The sequence below is a fragment of the Phascolarctos cinereus genome, unplaced genomic scaffold, assembly GCF_003287225.1.
Source record: "Phascolarctos cinereus isolate Bilbo 61053 unplaced genomic scaffold, phaCin_HiC Scaffold_3;HRSCAF=262, whole genome shotgun sequence".
In the NCBI taxonomy this organism is placed as follows: Eukaryota; Metazoa; Chordata; class Mammalia; order Diprotodontia; family Phascolarctidae; genus Phascolarctos; species Phascolarctos cinereus.
The window spans coordinates 7,402,728-7,424,236 of NW_027555736.1; the positions used below are offsets into that span (position 1 = coordinate 7,402,728).

At 46.9% G+C, this 21,509-nt stretch overlaps 1 protein-coding gene across 1 annotated transcript in view; it reads right to left on the reverse strand.

Moving 5' to 3' along the window:
* Positions 1-4,289: 4,289 nt before the first annotated feature.
* LOC110202209 (protein tyrosine phosphatase receptor type E) overlaps positions 4,290-21,509 on the reverse strand; it is a 171,112-nt gene continuing 153,892 nt past the window's right edge. The window contains 10 exon segments of the mRNA XM_078150689.1: positions 4,290-4,553; positions 5,889-6,024; positions 10,143-10,294; positions 11,120-11,166; positions 11,169-11,228; positions 11,842-12,001; positions 14,468-14,544; positions 16,991-17,084; positions 18,506-18,655; positions 19,294-19,429. Of these exon segments, the coding sequence (XP_078006815.1) occupies positions 4,479-4,553; positions 5,889-6,024; positions 10,143-10,294; positions 11,120-11,166; positions 11,169-11,228; positions 11,842-12,001; positions 14,468-14,544; positions 16,991-17,084; positions 18,506-18,655; positions 19,294-19,429 (1,087 nt within the window). The 3' untranslated portion in view covers positions 4,290-4,478.

Genomic DNA, 21,509 nt, shown 5'->3' on the forward strand with positions numbered 1-21,509 from the left:
CAAAACAGAATTGTTCTTCCCAATGTGGTGCTGAAAATGAAACCCAGTGGGATAGCATGACATCAGGGCTATGAACAGCCTCTTGTAAAACTGATCTCAATCCAGCTAAGGAAATGATCAGCCTTCCTCTGCAGGATGGCGGGGGAGTGGACAGATGCTACTAGGTGTAAGGCAGCAGTCACTACTGTGTGACTGCATGAAACAGGACAAAGTGGCCAGCTCTGCCCCCACCTCCCCATGTGGCCAGGCCTGCAAAGCTCCAGGTTAGTCTGGGCTGTCCTTGTGCTAGCGGCCAGGGACAAGAGGGGAGGCAGAAGGGATTTACTCAGCGTTGATCAGGTCAGGATTTCTCATCAAGAGAAGAGATGTGGTTAAATATTAATTGATTAACTTTTTAAAAAGGCGGATTGGACCCGGGGAGCTTGTGGGCTCACTGGGGTATTCCTCCTTCTTGGCAGCATTTCTGTAGCCAGGCATTTTCTTCTTGGGTGTGCATGCTGTGTCTTGTGAACCAGCCCATACACTAATGGCTATCTTGGCTATTTGGTGAGTCAGACCCACAGCTACTAGTGGGAGAGAGAATGCTGATAAAATCCTGCTTAGTCACGCTCAGAATCCTGTTGTGAATGAGCCAGCCGGCCAATTCCTCCAGAGCTCCAGGACTGACAGGACAACATCTAGGGGACTTTCCCCTTGGTCGGCCATGAAATCCAGCTGGGCCCCAGCTCTGCCTGCTGGTAGCAGGCTCCCAACCCTGCAGTGAACAGACTTTTTAAAACTATGAAATAGCTTATCTACATAATGAATTTTCAGTTGCTGTTGAATTCCTAGTCTAGATGCACACAGTATGGGTATGAAATGAAGAGATTTAAAGACCAAAATGAGGCTGAAAATGCAAGGGAAGATTGATCCTTCCCTCTGAATGTATTAGATCTTGCAATTTGCATATACAAAGAATTCAGCAACATTCACTGGTGTGATGAACAGAGCCAGATCAAATTATAAGTGGAATAAAAGAAGGCATGATCACTGGGACTGTATCATACATACATATGTTAGATTGTGCATAAATTAAATACAGTTGGTTAAACAAAAAAAAGTATCCATAATCTTACATTTTTTTAAAAAAAAGGTAATGTGGAAATGTTTCAAAATGCTGAAGCACAAGTGTCGGGCTCATTTTGAAAAGCTCTTAAAAACACATAAAAATCCCTTTGGAAGCACAGTCTGCATTCTTCATTAAAGTGACACAGGAAAAGCAACAGTTCAGGCTGTTACACAGTGACCAATCAGGCACACAGATCAGAAGGGAGCTTCTCATCATCATTTGGCATTTTAATAGTTACATGCAACAGAGGAAGCTTGAAAAGAAGAGCCACTTGTTCTGAGGGAGGCTGGTTGCAGAAGGAGGCCTGTTTCACTTGACTAAAGTCGAAGTGACAAGTGGAGAAAATGTTTCACCAGATCCTTCTCTTCTGGGCTACTTTTGGGCCCATCAAACATAGCAGTGATAAATGCTGATGGAGACACAACGCACAAGGGTCTTCTGCTGGGCCACAGCCCAAGGCCAGCCAGGGCAGAGGATGTCTGGCTGCCATCAATGTTGGGGGGAAGGGAAGGTAAAGCCCAGAGGTCTGGGTCTGTCAAGTTCTACTTCTAAAAGGGACAGGGGGTTCTGGACCTTTTCTGCTATGGAATATTTAATTAATTTATTTATTAGGTTGATGTGGAGGAAGAAAGTAGTGGGAAGATCACCCCCCCAATCCTAACATGGATCCCAGAGCTAGAGATAAGTAAGAGACCTTGGAGATCCCACAATGGTGGACTGGGACCAGCACCAGGGAATAATGTAAGGGGGAGCACTGGGACCATTGTCCTGAGGACTGCCCTTGGGAAGAACTGAACTTAGAGACAGAGGACTTGAGTTCAACTTCCTTCATCACCTGGGCCAAGCTACTTCCACCCTTCCACTCTGGGCCTCAGTTTCCTCATTTGTAAAGTGAGGGGGCAGTCCTAGATGCCTCTGAAGTCCCCTTCCAGCTCTCCATCAAGGATCCTAATTCCTGCCACTACAATACTTCCTGGTTGGAGATGTCAGCTCTGATCAGGTAATGGCTGCTTAAGAATCCAGGATCAAAGCACAGAACCTAATCAACTTAAGATGAAAACAACAAAAACCCAGAATACGGCAAGTGAATTTGCCTTGAAGATATTCAAAGACGTTAATGTTGTTAGACTTAACCACAAATACTGGATTTGTACATAAAGGACATGGATTTGAATCCAGCTTTGCTACTTACTACCTTTGTGACCTCTGGCAATTCTGTAACTTCTCAGACCTTCAGTCTCCTCCTCTAAAAAAATGACAAGGCTGGAGGAGAGGATCTCTAGGGCTTCCGGCTTTAAGCTCATGCTCCCATGACCCTGCTTCACTGCGAAGATTTTTAGCCTTTCAATTTCTTTTTCTTTAGTCAAACAAAGACCTTTGGCTGTTGGCATTTTAACAATCCCTGCCATCCCTTTGGACATGTCCTCCTCTGGCATTGGGGACATTCAGTGCATGCTGATACTACAAATAAAGATGGGGCACTGTGCCAGGCAGCCTGTGGGCATGATGAGGCAGGGTCACAGACAGTGCTTTAGATCTCTCCAGCTGGGGACCCCATCTCCTCCTATACTTGAGACATGCCTGAAGGCCAGGTGGAACTCTGGCTTGTGCTGCATAGGACTATGAGGAGCAATTTCAAATTCATAAAGCAGGGGAGGGATAGTCCTGTCCTGTCGAGCCAGAACAGAGCCCTGAGGCTACCATCCCCTGACTTACCAATGAGACTTTTCTATTTGTAAATAAAGACAAAAAATTCATCAGCTGCAACCTGTGGATGCAGTAACTTAGATCAAATGGGGTTAAGATTTTTTTTTCTTTTGTGCTCATATATCTCTGTCTACAGATCCTTGAATTAAATCTGGCATTCAGCCTTCTTCCTTTTATACCTTCCTTTACCCCTATGTCAGTCAGTCCTGTTCTCTGGTGGGATCAATCTCCCTCCTGTACATAAGGTTTCAGCGGTATTACAATCCCCAAACAAACTGGAGGACTTCCTCGTCTCTGTTTTAACCTTAAGAGATACTTTTAAAAAGATCATACAAATCTAAATAGACTTTAAAAGTGTTTTAAAACAAAGAATTACAGTTCTTTACACAGGACAAGTTTTCACACTAAAGTATTTTCCAGAGAATCTGAAGGCAAGTTACTTCTATTTCTCTGGATGCCTCGGCTAAAGCACTCTGCTTTGAAGACTTTCTGGCTCTGGAAGGAGAAATCTGGAAAGACGCTTTGGGGGCTCATGGGGTATTTTTTGAGGTGGGAGGCAGAAGCTGCTCTTGGCATCATTCCGGGACAACAAACATGTCTTCGGCAGAGCTTGAGCCAAGTCAAACTTGAGTCACCTCTGGAGTCACTGAATTGGAGGCAAGCCTGAACAATCCAGGTTGGCCTGACTATAAGTGTTTCCTATGTGCTCCTTAAAAGGCAAAGTGGGTGCTCTTGGGGCCCACCCAGCAGGCATGAAGCTGGGGGTCCTTGGTAGACAGCCCTGGCCAAAACACACACACACACACACACACACACACACACACACACACATATATATGTATGTGTGTATATATGTATGTATGGATATAAAATTATTCCATGTCTTAGGCCTGTGTCCAGGTTTTTAAATGGTATATAATCTTTTAAAAATGAAAATGAAATATGTAGTTAAAATAGAAGATTTAAAAACCCTCTATTTAGGGGGTAGCTAGGTGGCGGAGTGGATAAAGCACCGGCCCTGAAGTCAGGAAGACCTGAGTTCAGATTCAGCCTCAGGTACTTACTAGCTGTGTGACCCTGGGCAAGTCACTTAACACCAACTGCCAAAAAAATAAATAAATAAAAAATTAAAAACCCTCTATTTAGACTCTGAATGAACCAAAGTTGGAGGGGTGCCCTGGAATGAGAGATGCCCAGGACTTTCAAAAGCAAAGGTAGCCAAGCATGCTTGGTGGTGCTGGGAGAACCCTGAACTGTTTGACAAACAATGGATGGCTGTTTCAGTGTCAGAGCTAAGCATGTGATGGATTATTCATCTGTCAAGCTCCAATGGTGGCCATACAAAATTCTGAGATGCTCAGCCTTTGAAATGAAATGCATTATTAAGCTGTCTACAAGGGAAAATAAGACTGCCATTGGCAGAGCAATATATACATGTGTGTAGCAGATGATTTTACTTAACACGTTATGCCAATTAAAAAAAAAGATAATGCTGTTAGGTTTAATTTCTATCTTTTAGAGCAGGTGATATTTAAAGTGTAACAAAATATATACACAGGAATTAGAAACAACATTAATGTCAACTATGAAATAAATTAACAAGATTTACAAACATTTGTACTGACCATTAAATTAAAATAAAAACATTTTAAGGCAGGAATCTTCATTTGAAGTTAGCATAATCAGAAAATATATCGATGAAATCTTGTACCACTTTATAGCAGAATTCATACTGCTCCTGAAAAAAAAAAGACAGATAAACAGCCTGTTGATTTTCCATGACTAGCAGCCCGCCCTAGCATCTAACATCCTGCCAATTTGCCTAAAAATATGGGTCTATTTCTGTCTACAAGGTTCTGTCCTTTCAGTTCTGGTTTGTTATTTTGAAAGTACAGCAGTCTTTTCAGATTGACAATGCCAGTGTATGGTTTTAGACTAGATTAGCACATTTTGGGAACGCAATTTTGAGTTTGCCTAATTAAGTTTGAAAATTTTCATAATCCTAAAAATACGAACGAACAAAGCCTCAGGAGATGCACTTGGACGTCTGACACAGCCGCTTCAAGACCGTGGATTGTAAAGATGCAAATCTGAGTGTTTTTCAGATTGGTCAGCTCCGAGTCAACCAGCAAGCCTGCGGCTTCTTCCGCGCCCAGCACTGTGCTAAGTTCAGAGACCGGAATCGATGAGCTCTCGTCCCAGTGAGCTGTGGACGGAGACAAACCGCTTTCGGAGGATCATAGCCAATGCACCAAAGGAGATCTCTGGCTAAGGGAGCGCCTGGACAGGGACGGGATGGGAGGTCGGAGAGTCAGTGTGGGGGAGAGAAGACAGCAGCTGCGTTCATTTGGGAAAACCACGGAAAAGTGGGTCAAATAAAGAGACTTGGAGAAAACAGTTAGCTTGTCCCGGCAACTTTTAAAAAGGTCATCTGCTGCCCGAAACCAGGCTGCTTCTCAGTCCGGGGAGGAGGAAGGCGCTTCTTCCAGAAAACCCTTGGCCTTTGCGCTGGCCAATGGAAGTGTTAGTTCTTCGTGGCTTTCGTTTCTCAACTCCAAAACAAACAAAAAGCCCCCCTTCCAACAGCCCCAAAACAAAACAAAAAACAAAAACCCTTTTAATGCGCTTGCAAGGCCTGAAAAAGGGTCCAGTGATGAAGCACACGTCCTCCCCCCTCCCCCAGCCCTGCCCCGCCCCTTCCTTCAAAGCCCAGGGCCCCTTTATACCCGAAGCCTTTCCTGATTCCTCCAGTCCTGCGTGAGCCAACCCCTACATATCTTAGTATTTATTTAAGTCTTTGTGTGCCTGTGTTATTCTTCCCCTCCCCCGGAGAAAGTAAGCTCCTTGAGGTCAGGGGCTCTTGGTCCTCCACGGCCCAGTTCAGTTTCTTGCCCACAACAGGCACTTATTGCTTGTTGACAAAAATCCTGTGATGACGCAGGGCCGGGCGGTGGCGTGGGAGAGGCGGTTGGGCCGCCTTTAGCCTGGGCTCTCCCCTGTGCCAAATGCACTTCCCGGGCTCACACACCCTCTCCACCCTTGCTCAGGCCCCACGCTGGACCCCGTAGCCTACCAAGGTTTGCACCATATGCGGCCGCTGCAGTCGCAGGCTCTTCACGGCCTGAAAGACGTCCAGGAGTCCCTCGGCTTTGACTCGTTCCAGTATGTTGCTGAGCGCTATGAAGGTACCTGTCCGCCCAGCTCCCGCGCTGTTGGGGAGAAAAGGACGTGATGAGGGTCACCTGGCCTCCAAAGCTCGTCGGAAAAGACGTAGCAGACAACACCCAGAGGCGGTGCTCAAGGGAGGAAAGCCAGGAGAGCAGGGATGGCGTTCCCGCCCTCGGCCCAAGCTCCGGACAAGTTTGGACAGCGACAGAGCATCCACCCCTTCTCAGATTCCCCTCAGGCCGAGGAGGCGGAAAGATGCTCCGAACCTCGTAGCGACTTTAGGCTCTGAGTGGTGAGGGTAAACGTGGAGTCCCGCCTCCTGTTTCTATGAAGACCACAGGTACCTAACAGCCCTTGGTTCTCTGGCAAGGAATGCAGCAGCCGGGCCTCTGTCAAGCCCAGACTAGCCTGTAAGCCCCACAAGGTGGGCTGGGAGCGGCCTGACTTGTCTTCGTCCGTCTCTCAGCTTTGTTAGGGCTTCGCACATTATGGGCAGTTAGATGTTACTCGAATGGGCCATCGCTCTATGTTACCAAAGGCTCAGGAAGGGAAGGAAGGCATGAAGTCATGCAGATAATCCACTGCCCACCCCCGCGCTGCTTTCCAGGGTTTCTTTGGACCGAACCAAGCTCCAACCTCCGTCATCCTTAACCACCAATCCACAAGCATTTATTGATGTGGCAATTTGTTTTGCTTGACTGTGGATATTTGCTATAAGGTTTTGTTTTTTCTTTTTTTAACTTGGAAGGGATGGGAGTGAGAGAAAATCAATTTTTGTGAACTGGGAAACAATTTCAATAAAAGAGAAAACTCAAGCATTTCTTACATGTCTTCTATGCACCAGCAATGACAAAAACCAGAGTCTCTGCCCCAATAAGCTTATGTTCTCTTCAGGCTGCACACCCGTCCCCCCTCCATGGGCACCTCCAATCTCTGCCCCTTTTTCAGCTTCCCTTTCCCCATTAGAATGTAAGCCCCTTGGGGGTAGGGACCATCTGTCTTTCGGGTGGTATTTACATTCAGCACTTAACTCAGCCTACCACATAGCAAGCGCTAATACCGCTTGTTGACTTAAATTGTCGCAGACACAAGTAGGATAAGAGGTAATAAGGAGAGGAATCAGGAAAGGCTTCCCATGGGAGCTGGTACTCCATCTGGGCTTGGAGGGAAATAAGATAGGAGAATCAAAGGCAGTGAACACTTGTCATGGGCCCCCATCACCTAGAGTGGCCAGAGCCAGCTCAAGTCCTTGTGGGCTTGACATTCAAGATGCTGGCCTCACTTCCAAACTGGACCGCCATCGGAACCTTGAACAGAGGCTGAATTCAGAGGAGGACCGAGTCGAACCAAAATCAGACGGGTTTGTTTTCCCTTCTCCTTTGCTCACTGTGCCCAGACTTCTTTATAATCAAGGAAAGCCTAAAAAAGAGAACCTGAGATCTGGAAGGAAACTTCATAGAACAAATCCCCTGAATAAAAGGATTTATTCTGTAAAATGTGGACTCTGTCAAAAGGTGCACCCAGAGACCTAGAGGGCCACATGCGCCCTCGGGGCCACAGGTTCCCCACTCCTGATCTAGCCCCACTCCTTCTTCTTTAGGGGAGGGCCCAGAGAGGGAAGGTAGCCTGCCCAAAGTCATACAGCAAGGTGGGTGAGGAGGTGCTCCTCAAGTGACATTTGTGGAGGGGACAGGGGGAAGTGGTCTATGCAGATTACAATGATCCAGTTCTTTTGTCTTGGAGTCCTAAGTTATATCTTGATGCATTAAAATATGACACAACAGAGCTGTGATTGTTGACAAAGCAAATGGCTAGACTCCCTCCCTCACCCTTCTCAATCTGAGCTCCTTTTGCTAGGTCTGCAGGGTAAACTGGGTTCAGATCCTGGCTCTGCCTGTGTGCCTTTGAGTGACACCCCTCTTCCATGGGCCTCAGTTTCATCCCCTGTGAAAAAAGGGGGTTGGCCTGGATGAAAAGCCTTCCTTCTAGCTCAGTCTCCAGGACCCATCCATGTCTCCCACTTCTCTCCATTACTTCCTACATAGAAGTCTATGACCTGCAGCCATACCAGCTCCTCTATGTTGACTTGGAAGAGGCTGGTCTATGCAAAACATGAACCAGCAAAGGTATGGCCAGCAAATTATTGTACTCAGGGCCAATAACAGAAAATATCCTCAAATAAAATTTTAATGATTTCAGGTGTGGGGTAGGGGATGATAGTGATGGTTAAGGAGACCAGTCACTGCCTCATTCAGGAGGGGACGAATCCTGGGACCGTGGTGCTTGTGAGCTGAGACCCCAGGCCATTACAAGGCCACAGTTAGGATGGTGAAGGAAAGGAGGGTGGGTGAGGAGAACATGTCAGTGGAGGATTGTCAGCAGGTATAGACCTGGAGTGTGTTGGAGGTGGGGAGAGGGTGAAGAAAGGAAAGAGGCATTTTACTTTCATTATTCTTGTTAAAAGACCTAGGTGATAGGTTCAGCGGTAACTTAGATCTGGGAAATTTTTTTCCTCTCCAATATTTGACAACTGTATTTCAATGTAATTTCCTTCTTCTGCATTTTATTTTATGCATTTTAAAAACATGGTTCTGAGAAGGGGTGCCTAGGCTTCCCCAGACTGCCAAGGGGATCCAAGACACGAAAAAGAACCCGTGCTCCCACTCCCCTCCATTCCTAGTGGTTTCTTTGCCACCAAACTCCAGGGCAGCCTGAATTTGCTTCACAGAGGGGAGTGTCCAGGGCCCCCAGAGGCCAATACAAAAGCCACCCTACTGTCTATTTCCCAGCCCTGAGGGTTTAACAAACAGTGACCTATCTATGTATGATCTGACACTGACAGCTTCTGAAAGACTTTGGAAGGAGCTGGCTTCCCTTGGGAGGGGGCGGTGAAGGAGGGCATCCCCGGGGTCCCAGGCCTTCTCCAACTCTACTCTCTTATTTGCATCTTGTTACAAAAGTAACTGGAAATGGGCCTGAGAGGTAAATGACTTGAGTTTTGTTCCCCACCTAGTGGCCTGCCTGGGAACAGCAGCCGGCCTGTCCTTTTCAAAGAAATAGACCAAACTAACGCTGTTAACTTCACACTCTGATACAAACATCCGGAAGGGAGGCTGCCTCTGAGGCAGAGGCAGTTTCTAAGTAGGAAGCGACAATGTGGGCGGAAATGAAGTCAGTTTGAGATTTCTGGATCTAATTAGAAACAACAGCTAGCAAAAATAAAGTAAAACGTGTTTTGGATTTAAAGCCAGAGGGCCTTAGGGCCGTTTAATCTCCCCCTTTCATCTTCCAGAGGAGGAAGCAGAAGCCCAGAAGGCGAGGGACGCCACGCAGGACGCTGCTTGTGGACCCGAGCACAGACCCTCGGGGACAAGCCAGTCTAACGAGACCAGGGGCACAGCAGGGATACAGTACTAGGATCTGCGCCCAGAGGAAACTGAGGCCAAACAAACTGTCTGAGGTCATACAGAGAGAAGCAGAGATTTACAGCTGGAAGAGACTGACAATCTAGTCCGACCAGGTGGCCAAGTGGGTTGGAGTTAGGAAGACCTGAATTTAAATCCAGTCTCAGATGCTTACTAGCTGTGTAGCCCTGCGCAAGTCACTTAACCTCTGCTTGCCTCAGTTAGCTCATCTCTGAAATGGGGATAAGGCTGGCACCTCCCTCCCAGGGGTTTGGTGAGGATAAGATGAGATGATAGTTGTAAAGTGCTTCGCAAACCTCGCAGCACTAGGTCGACATAAGCTATTATTAGCTCTCATTTTGAGAGGGGAAATGATGTAGGCAGTGTTAGAATAAGGACTGCAGCCAGGCTTTCTCATCTCACATCTGGTTCTCTCTGTCAGCCCCTAATGGGTCAGAACCTTGAATCGCCTGTTGGCATCTGATAATAACTCACATTTCTACTGTGCTTCAAAGATTTCTAAGATGCTTTCCCCACAGCAAGCCCCACGACAGAGAGTGTGTACGCAGGGCTCCCATTTTATAGTGGTGGAAACTGAGGCGCTGAGAGGTCCACAAAGTTGGATGAACGTCAATACCCATTCCACATGGGCTTAAAGCAGGCACTGCTCACTCTCAGGAAGAGAGGAGGTCACCACACCCACGGCAGGAGAATTAACAGCCCCACAGAGCAGCCTGGCAGAGCAGGAAGCTTACCTGCAGTGCACGGTGATGGGGTGGTTGCCCGTCTGCTGCTGCTGCTTCTGGACAGCGGCAATAAGGTCGATCATGCCTTTCCCTTCGGCTGGGATCCCAATCTCAGGCCAGCCGTGAAAATGAAACTGTCTGACCAGCCTGCTCTTCTTCTCCTAGTGGGGTTGAGGCACGGTGCAGGGGCTTTAGGCATGGTCATTAGGAGGGCCGATCTGAACACTTTGTTTTCAGGTTGTGATGTCCATCCACCAACCAATACACAAACCTTTATTAAACTTCTGCCCTGAAGTCCACTCTCCTGAAGGGTCACTCCCCAGCCCAGATCTACTTCATGGAAACCCAGTGCTGTGGGACCAGAGAAGGTTGCAAACTCCCAGTGAGTGGGCTGGAGGGCTGCTGGGGGGGAGGTGGGGAGAGGGCCTCTGTGCCATCTGACATGGTCACCCAAAGACGAACCTGGGTTTAATTCTGTGATTACCCACTCCTCTCACTCTGCAGAGGATGGGGATGCCTTTGGCCCCTTGGCAAAAGGCCAAAAGACAGCGGCTGATTAGTTCTCAGCTCACTCCCCCTCTCTGGGCCTCAGTTTCCTCATGTGTAAAGTGGATTCTGAGGGTCCTCACTGACCTAGATGTAATTAGGAACCTAAACACATGCAACATCCTCATCCAGCACTGAATTAGAAAGCCCTGTTTTCTAAAATTCCCCTTTGGATAACTTCTCCCAGATGCGCCAGAGACTTCCCACGTCAATGGTTCACCGCATGTTATGATAGAGATCTCCACTAGGGGGCACTCAAGATGCTAAAGGGGGCCTCAGTGGGCATCGTGTTTCCCTTGCCATACACCCAGAGGAATGAATTACTGTGTGGGCAGCACTCCTGCTTAATAAATAAAAAGCTAGCAACATTTGTCCCTCCTGGAATTCTTCCGGGTCATTGAGTTTCAAACAGCAATTCCAAAAAAAAAGGCATCCAATACCTGATTGAAAGTCACCAAGAAATCTTGTACGCTGATGGCCTCAGAAAGGTGTCGCTCTTTATTTCAATATTGATCTCTCCGTGAGTCACAGAGCCATCTGCTGGCAATACTGAAAGCATTTTTCTAGGAGATAAAAATAAAAAAGACAAAGGCTTTCAGTCACTATTTTCTGCAAATTCTAAGAAAATTTAGGAACAGCTCCAGAGACTTTTAATTCATCTCATTTGTGTAGTGATAGCAACTGGGCACACACATTAATCTCCATGGTTTTATGATTTATGTAATGGGAAGGAGCAACATTTCCCCCACAGCTGATGATACTGGCAAACAAAAATGGGCAGAGTTGAGAGACCACCTAAACAGAAGGTCTCAAAGGACAGTAAAAGAAGGCATTGTTATCCCAATACAGCTCCATGGTGACCACCTTTATTGCCAAGGCGTTCACAAATGGCTTGCAGGACCCAAACAATCTATCAACATTTATCCAAGTGCTGCACTGATGATGCCAGGGAAAAACCCCTGCCCTTGGAGAGCTTCCATTCTTTAAGGGTAGGGGCACACACAATATGTACATTTAGAGGCAGATACAAAAAAATTATAAGGCAGTTTTAGGGGGGAAGTACTAGGAGGAGCTAAGATAATGAAAATTGTCAAATAATAAATGACAACAACTTTCTAGTGTAAGATCCTCAATGCTAGACCTCCATGGGAGATCTGGTGGCTAAGCCACCATGGGGCTATCCTCACCTGCTCCCTCTCTTGGACCTTGGTCAGCATCACAATTGTGTGGCATTTCCACTCCCCACACATCCTCCAGAAGTCTTCCACTGTGTGTGGAAGAGGTCCTTGAGTTGCGATGAAATAGTCCTTCTGCCGATATCCCTTTAAAGAGAATGGAGACAGTTGGATTCTGAACCACTGTCGCATTGCTTTCAGCTCCAGTCAAGTGATGATTTTAGCATCAAAGGTCCTGCCTTCAGAACCTGGAGGGAGGGGGTGAAATGTGCTCTCTCAGGCCTGAGCAAGATCCAGCAGGTGACAGAGACAAGATTACCCCCTCAGACAAAATGATTCACCTGCTTCATATCCTTGAAATGCCGGGACATTCTCCCAGCCCATTCCTTTCTTTCTTTTCCCCCCAATTTTTAAAAACATTTTTATTTAAAGTCTTGAGTTCCAAATTCTACCCCTCCCTCCTCCCTAAGACAGTAAGAAATCAGATATAGGTTATACATGTGCAATTATGTAAAACATTCCCATATTAGTTATTTTGTACAAGAAGACTGCAAAGAAAAAGAAAGAAAGAAAGTGAAAACTAGCATGATTCAGTCTGTACTTAAACAATATCTGTTCTTTCTCTGGAGGCAGATAGTATGCTTCATCATTAGTTCTTTGGCATCATCTTGGATCATTGCATTGCTGAGAATAGCTAAGTCAATCACAATTCTTCATCGTACAATATTGCTGTTACCATGTACACTGCTCTCCTGCTTCTGTTCACTTCACTCTGCATCCATTCTTGTAAGTCTTTCCAGGCTTTTCTGAAATCATCCTGCTTGTCATTTCTTATAGCACAATAATATTCCATTACAAGCATGTACCACAGCTTTTTCAGCCATTCCCCAATTGATGGGATCCTTCTGATTTTCCTTTTCTGTCATGTTAGCTACACTGATAGATGTGAGGTGGTACCTCAGAGTTGTTTTCATTTGTATTTCTCTGATCAATAGTGATTTAGAGCATTTTTCATTTGACTATAGATAGTTTTGATTTCTTCATCTACAAACTGCCTGTTCATCTTCTGACCACTTATCAATTGGTCATGATTGGGAATGGCTTGTATTTTTATAAATTTGACTCAGTTCTCTACACATTTGAGAAATGAGACCTTTATTGGAGATACACATTGCAGAAAATTTCCCCAATTTTCTGCTTTCCTCATAATTCTTGTTGTATTGGTTTTGCTTGTGCAAAATTTTTTAAAATTTTATGTAATCAATATTATCTATTTTACATGTTGTCTTTTTTTTTTTGAGGTAATCGGTGTTAAATGACTTGCCCAGGGTCATACAGCTAGTAAGTGTCTGAGGCAGGATTTGAACGCAAGTCCTCCTGATTTCAGGGTCAATACACTACTCACTGAGCCACTTAGCTGCCACCCATTTGACATTTTATAATGCTCTCTATACCTTCTTTGGTCCTAAATTCTTCGCTTATCCATAAATCTGACTCTCAGCCCATTTCTGATGGGGTTTTGTAGATCTCTGGCTCCTTTGGAGAATGTCCAGTTAAAGACAGCCTCCAAACAAATGCATGAGCTGTATTTGTGCACATCTCTGCTCCCCAGCATCACTCCTGCCTACAGAAGGCTCTGTTCTGAGGCCAGCAGTCAGCAGGGCCCGTAATAAAGGAGGACAGTGTTGCAAGAAGCTTGTCAGGCTGTTTGAAAGACTCAACCTGGGGGCAACAAGGTGGTGCAGTGGATAGAGCTCTGGCCTCGGAGTCAGGAGGACCTGAGTTCAAATCCAGCCTCAGACATTTGACACTTACTAGCTGTGTGACCCTGGTTAAGTCACTTAACCCCACTGCCTAGCCAAAAAACAAAACAAAACAAAAAAGAAAATCTTGGTCTGTCTCAGGGAAGGCCTTCTTGAGCTGAGAGCTGACCAAGGATTGGCAGGGGCCTTCCCAAACAGAATGATGTGCAGACAGCCACGACCCAAGGGGCAGTTCTTAAGTCTTCCCCCTTTTCCAAATGGTACTAGCCTAGAGTGGGCTCCTGGGACCGCCTGCCTAGATGCCTATAGTTCCCAGCTTGCTGGCTTCATCTTGCTCTTGCATCCAATCCAGGCTTAGGTAAAGATGTAGCCAAGTCACTTCTTGGATCAAAAACCTTTTGTATCTCTGTGTTGCCCAAACACCTTTTTTTTCTGGCATTCAAGGCCCACCATGATTTGGCACCAACTGTCCTTTCTAGACCTACCTCCCTTTGTCTATCCCTGAACACACCCTCCACTTTACTGACTCCATGCTGTTCTCAAAGCTTGGAGTGTCTTCCTTCTTGCCATGAGCCTGCTGACTAGTTATGAACCCTCTCCCAAATATTACTGGATATGTGCTTTGCATATATTTCTCTGCCTATGGGTCGTTTCTCCCCACTAGAAGGTAAGCTCTGTTAGGGCAGGACTGTTTTTGTCTCTGTTCTGCCAGTGCCTGGCACCATCTTTGCCTTTATCTCCACAGCATCTCAGAGCATCCAGGGGGTGCTTAATAAATGCTTGTTGCATACAAGAATTTCATCTGGAGACTGAGGGCGAGTCTTCAGACAACGTACCAATGCACACTTACGTCTATGAAGGAGGCGTTGATATAGTCAGTGTATTCTTGGCCTCTTTTCATTGACAGAATCACTCTGTTGAAGTCATCTACAAAAAAAAGGGGGGGATAAAAAACATTTTTCTTTTGTTGGAATGGATTGCATGGATGGCTCCGTTGTTGCCAGCTTCTAACATATAATTGTTAAGATGTGAAGACCCTGTGAAACCAAGTTTTGGGGCCTCTCCTTTTTGGTATCACTTACAACTGTTTTCAAAGGTGCAGGGGACAGAAATCTGTGCTTAGAGTCAGGAAGAACTGAGTTCAAATCCAGCCTCAGACACTTACTAGCTGTGTGACACTAGGAAAGTCACTTGACCCTGTTTACCTCAGTTTTCTCATCTGTAAAATGAGGATAACAGAACCTACTTTCCAGGGTTGTTGTGAAGATAAAATGAAATAATACTTGTAAAGTGCTTACAAATTTATAATCTTAGCTGTCATTATTAGTTATTCATTACCTTCATCACCATCGCCATCATCACTTTATACCTGAGCTTTAGAAAACAGCTCACTGACATTTCTATTTTTGTACAGTGATGCTGCCCACTGAGAAAGAGGGAAGGTTTGGAAGACTGTGCTTGACAACTACATTGAGTGTGGACCACAAAACACCAATGACAAAAGACATGCTTTAAAACAACGTCAACGCTCACATTTATCCAGAGCATGGGGGCTCATGAAGAGGATTTACAGTTCAGCATCCTGGAATCGGAGCACGGGATGTCAGAGTCAGAGGGGAGCTCGGCAGCCCCCGGCCCAAGGCAACCCCACTCTTCCATCCCTGATGGAAGCATCATCCATGTCCTGTGTAAGGACCTTCAGGATGAGAACTCACTCACTACCTCTTGGGGTGGTTCTAATTGTTAGCAAATGCTTAAGACATCAGTAATGCGGAATATCACTAATGAAGGCATCTTGAAAAATGGATATGGGAATCCCCCTACTTAAAGTCAGGGGAAAATCATAACTATACCAAGCATTTGTGTAGAACTTTGAAGGTTTTCCAAGGGCCCTACAAAGGTGATCTCATTGTATGCTCACAACTCTGGGAGGGAGGTGCTGGTACGACCTCCATTTATAGCTCAGCTCATAGGCTTGTGGGTTGAGAGGTGGAAAGGACTTTATCATCCAACCCCCTTGTTTTACAGATAAAAAAACTGAAGGTCAGAGAGGTCCCACTGGTAGCTAATTTCTTCTTCCCCAGACTGATCCTTCTTTTCCAGCTCCCATTCCTGTCAAGGGCTTCCCATTTGCTAGGCTGGAGTCATCTTTGATCCACACCCCACCCCCAATTTTGGATCTTCTCACATAAAATCAGTGACAAGCTTCCCCCTGCAATGCTTTCAGACTCTCCCCTGCCTCACGGGAGCCTTGTTGCCGCCTCTCTTCCCAGATAGTCTGTCTCCCTGCAGCCTTTCCCCTGCATCCCACCATGGGATGAATCTTCTTACAGTTCTGCTTTCAGCATGCTGCCTCTGTGCTCAGTGGCCTCCAAAGGCTCCCTACTGCCCATCCCATTTCCATAATCTGACCCTCTACAGTTTGTCCTCCTATGTTCCCCAGAACTCCCCTCCCTTCTCCTAGGATGGATCAGTCTTCTTGATGCTATACTCTCCTTTGTCTGTGCACCTTAACAATCTCTCTACTTGTTACCAAGAATGCCCCTTCCCTCCCCCCTGCCATGTCTGCTATCCCATCCTTCAAGGGTCATCCAGATCCCCTGTCCTCAATAAAGCCTTTCTCTGACGCCTGCTCATAGCGACACCCCCTTTTCTGATTTTTCTTACATTTACTGTCTACATGAGACAACCAGGACCTAATCACACAATGCCTTCTTGCACTGTTACTACTGCACGAGACATATGGTGCGTGTGCTGTGCATCTGTATCTAATGAAGTCTCTGTGTGGCTGTTTTGGTTACTGGCCATAGTCAGGAGAGCTTGAGCTAGAAGGGAACTCAGACGTTCCTTGGTGTACCCCATCCATTTCCCTGAGGAGGTAACTAAGGCCCAGAAAATGGAAATAGTTTGCCCAGGATCCTACAGTTATTAAGCATTAGAGTCAGGATTTGAACCCAGGTCCTCAGACTCTGTCTTGTCTCCTCAATTAGAGAGTGAGTTTCCTGCAGGCTGGGCTCATCTTAGACTCATTTTAAGCACCATGATACCAGGGTACACAAGACTAGATTTGCAAGGGACATTTAACCCATTTTCAGCTGCTGATTAGAGGGAGCTCTTTGGGATCTTGGATGAGCTTTGGGGTTCCTCCCAGCTCCACATCTCTGATGCTATTATAACTAAGGCCTGTGGCCCTCCATGTGGGCCAGGCCTCCTAGATGCGCACACAGCTGGTCTTGGGGAATACCTGGCTTCCGCCTCCAGAAGCCTGCTAAACTCTGAGTGGAGGGCCCTGGACCCACCCATCGGGGCACACCTAATGAAACCCTGTGGTCGCCTTTAATTATGCAGAGTGCCACATCAGGAGCTGCCTTACATGGGATGATCTGGATGACTCGGGCTTTCTTCATGTTTGCCGGCAAGTTGCCCGTTCTCATGTTTTCCTTCATTATTCGAACATTTGTCAATTTCTGCAGGTGGAAAAACAGAGAGGCAAAGTTACATCAGGCAGTTCCTGGATTCCTCTCTGAGAGACATCATGGTGGCCCTGGGAAGAGCAGACGCAGGAGATGAGTCTCTCACTCACTTCACTTCAACTCCTTGGCTTCAGAAAACAGCAAGGAAAGAAAAAAAAAGAAAATAGCAAGGAAAACGTCCTGGGTACTTTCATCCATCCACCCATCCATCCATCCATCCATCCATCCATCCATCCATCCATCCATCCACCCATCCATCCATCCATCCATCCAAGAAGGATTTAACAACCAGCCACTCTGTGCTTTGCACTAAGAGTACAAAGACATCAACAAAATTGGTTCTGTCCTTTGGAAAGTAAGATTACAGCCCCAGGGTCTGAGACTATGGGAATATTTGGAAGGCAGTATGGTTTAGTAGATAGAGCCCTGGGCCTGAGGTCAGGAACCCTGAGTCTGAATTTATCTCAGACACTCATCAAGCCCATGTGATCAAAGGCAAATTCCTGCCTTTCTCAGGGACTCAGTTTTTCTCATCGGTAAGAGGGGATGGAAATATTTGCCCACCCCCCATTTGTTCCTTACTGCAACGCCTATAAAGAGCCTTTCACTCAAAGAAATGTGGTTTGTATTATTAGGCCGCATTTCAATTTCATGATACATTCAATTTTATGTGGAAATATGAATTACATCATTTTTGTTAGGGAGACGTTATGGTTTTCTGGATAGTGGGCTAGCCTTACAGGAAGCCCTGGGTTCAGGTTCTCCCTCTGACATATCCTGGTCAATGAAATCACAGGTTTGGTCCAAAACAATGATCACTACTATTATTACCATGCTCTTTCTCTCCTTCTTATCCTCCTACTTTTCATAATCTCCCCCCAGCTCACTGGTCTGGAAACACTTCCTAATAAAAACAGTGGTCCCACATCTATAATGCTTCAAGGTTTATGGGATCATTTCCTTACAATGACCCTGCTGAGAATAAAGTGGAGGAATTCTCTCCATTTTACAGATGAGGAGACTGAGGCTCAGAGGGGGCAAGGGACTTGCCCACCACGGCAGAGCTCATGAGTGTCAGAGCTGGACCATGACCCGGGGGTTCTCAGGCTTCCCAGCCCTCTTCCCACTCAGTCATGGGGTCAGCTCACCTTGATGAGCATTCTAATTCTAATGGCCCAGGGAGGTGGGTGGTGTATGGACAATCTCTCTGCTTCAGAGGTAAAGGGATTCACCCAGGATTCACACCCAAGGCCAGTCCTCTTTCTACCACACCATATCTGCCACCTTTCTGAACTTGTTTTCATGCCCAGGGCTTACATTGCTCATGCATTTTTTAATACCAACATGCATCCATTTCGACGCTTCTCCAGCCCAGAGATGTTGCTGGGGGCCTAGGACCCAAAGTTAGCACTTACTCTGAACTCTTCTTCAAGGCCGATTTTGTCCAAGGGCGCCGTGGGGCTGTGAAGGGATTGGAGATGCTTCTCCAGGGAGGCCACGTCCAGCTCTGTGTCTCCATAGAGGTAGTATTCTAGTAAGGCTTGGTAGATGAATGTATACTGCATCTGAGTGAGAGGAGGAGAGAAAGAGGTGAGCAGCATGGGGGGTCTTGGGCCCCCTGACCCTGCCTAGTCAGGCTGTCCTCCTTGGTCCTAAAAAGCAAGGTGAGGCTATGTGTGTGGGTGGAGGGGAGAGCAGAAGAGGGGACACAAGCTGAAGACCAATCATTGTTTGTATGGAAATTTCTTCTCCATGGAAAAAGATGCTCATGCAATTCAGGGCTCATGCTTCTGAAAGCAGGCCAGGTAAACCTGAACAGTTTTATTTTTCCTTAGTTTTGTCTCCATGTTTTGTTTTTATAGACCACAGACACTTCCCAGCTTCCTATCCCTAACTCACAAAGAGAAAACAAACCAACACAGCTATTAGAATTGACAGGGTATGCAACATTCAACACCTAGAGCCCCCCACCTCTCCCCTGGGAGGGTCATTGTCCCACAGCGGAGCTGAGCCTTGTTGTATAGGCGACGAGCTGAGGAGAGGGAGGGCAGGGCCTTTGGTCCAAATCCATCGGCCACACAGCGTTTTCATTAACATCACCAGAGTTGTTTTATGGGGCAGAATGGCCTATATGTGAGTATATGGACTCAGTCTGCAAGATGGATCAGAATGAAAAGTTCCACAAATGAAGTCTTTCACTTACATCAGTTTGAACCATTTGAGGCCGCTGGTTACGGATCCTGGAAACAAACTCAAAGACGTCAACCTTTTGCTCAGCATGCATCATATCTATGATGGCATCGATGACGATGAAGGTGCCCGTCCGGCCCACACCAGCACTGACAGAGGAAGAGGAAGAGAGAGAGTGGAGAGGGGAGAAGGAGAGAGGGAGAAGGGATGAACATGGAGAGGGAGAGGTGGAAGAGAGGAGAGGGGAGAAAAAAAGGGGGAGAAGGAGATGGTTGTGGAAGGGGAGGGGGAGGAGGAGGGAGATGAAGTGGTGGAGAGGGGAAGGACATGGACAGGGAGGGAGAAGAGTGGAACAGGGAAAGGGTGAGAGGGAGAGAGCGGGGCAAGGAGAGAGAGAAAGAGAGAGAATCATTACATATCATACTTGTTGGCAGATAAACGGTCTCGGGGGATACGTCACGAAGCTTCAGCACTTTCTTCCAGGGCTCAGACTCCATGCAGGGATTCCAGTCAGGAATCATTGACTTTAAACTTTGGGCCTGTCCATGCCAATGAAGGCCTCCGTGTCGATCTGCAGCGATGCCACTAGAGGGAGACCTGCCCTCAAAAATGATTCCCCATGTCGGCAGCCCAAGTTTTCAGGAGAAAGTTTGGGGGACACCCTGGGTTAGTCAGGTCAGGTGACCTGGCCCTGGCACGTGGGAGAAATTCCCTGCAGCCCAGTAGGCCGGGACCTGGATTCTGAGCCCCTGGATGAGGACGCCCCCAGCCGTGACAGAGAAAAAGAGATCCTATTTCTCTCCCTTGTAAGGTTGAACTTTACAAGCATTATCTCATTTCATCTTCACAATAACCCTATGAGGGAGGTGCTATTATTATCTCCATTCTACAGATGAGGAAACTGAGGCAGAAAAAGGTGACCTGACTTGTCCAGAGTCACAGAGCTAGGAAGTGTCTGAGGCAGTGATGATGATGATGATGATGATGATAGTAGTATTTGCTGTTGCTGTTGTTACTGTCTTTAAGTGCTCTCCCCACAAAGATTCTAGGAGTCAGATATTACAAGTTTTATGATACCCATTTTACAGATGAGGAAACTGAGGCTCAGAGAACCTACTGTCTCACAGCTCGTAAAGGCTGAAGGCTGGACTCAGAGCCATTACATTGGTCTCCTCTCCAAATCAAGGACCCTCGATCCCCAGAGCACAGATTTAAAACTGGAAGGGACCTAGAAAGCCCCATGCAATCCAATGCCCTCCTTATTTTACAGATGAGGAATCTGAAGCCCAGGGAGGTTAGGTCACTCACCCAAAGTCACGGAGATAGTAAGTGTCAGAGACATGACTTGAACCCAGGTCCTCTGCCTATAGACCTGTGCTCTTTCCTCAGGGCAGCCGTGGTGCTGTAAAAACTGGATACATACCTGGTTGGCACCAGGCCTGGCCTGTCTGCTGATTGCATTGATAAAAGCTGCCCCCCACCCTGCGGAATTCCCCCTGCCAAATAGGGAAATATGTAATTTTTTTTCCTCATCATCTCTACCTCCTGGTCTGCTTTTGTGAAGGCTGCAAACAGTGTCAAGAGGTCCAGAGGAAGGGTCCGAGGATGGACTGCCTGCGGGAGCAGACAGACGAGGACCGTGGACCTGCATGGGCAGGTGTGGAGGGGTGGCTCTCGATCAGTGGAGGGCATACCCATTCCTACCTACCCAAGTATCTAAGCAGACTTTTCAATGCAGAGATGGGCTAGTCCTTAAAAAGAGAGCTCTTCCCATCTTCCCCAACACACCAAACCCTGTCCCCTCTGTGGGCTAAAACCTGATCCTTCCTTTTCTAGCTGAGTCAGGATTCTGGCTGAGCAGAGAGGCAGGAGAGGTAGGCTTCCTTGGTGGTGGGTTCATGGTACAAAGACCTTTCCAGCTTAGACTAGAGGGGCTTCGGAGCTCCCGGGGTCCCTGCACCCCATGTGGGACTGACAGAATACTGATGATAACAAGTTCCCAACAAAGGCTCCTGCCCCAAGGCTTCCTGGTGAGGGGGAGGGGAGGCGGGGTTCTTGAATGAAGGCTACTGCGAAGGCACACGGGCTGTGGAAGGTCCTGCTGCAAGCTTTGACCCTAGGCCAGGTGATGGAGGGTATGGCTGCTGTCTGGGGCCCGGCCTGAGTGTAGAGGGCTCCCTGCCTGACTGGCCACGCAGGGAGAGTGAGCTGTGGGAAGGCGAAGCAGTG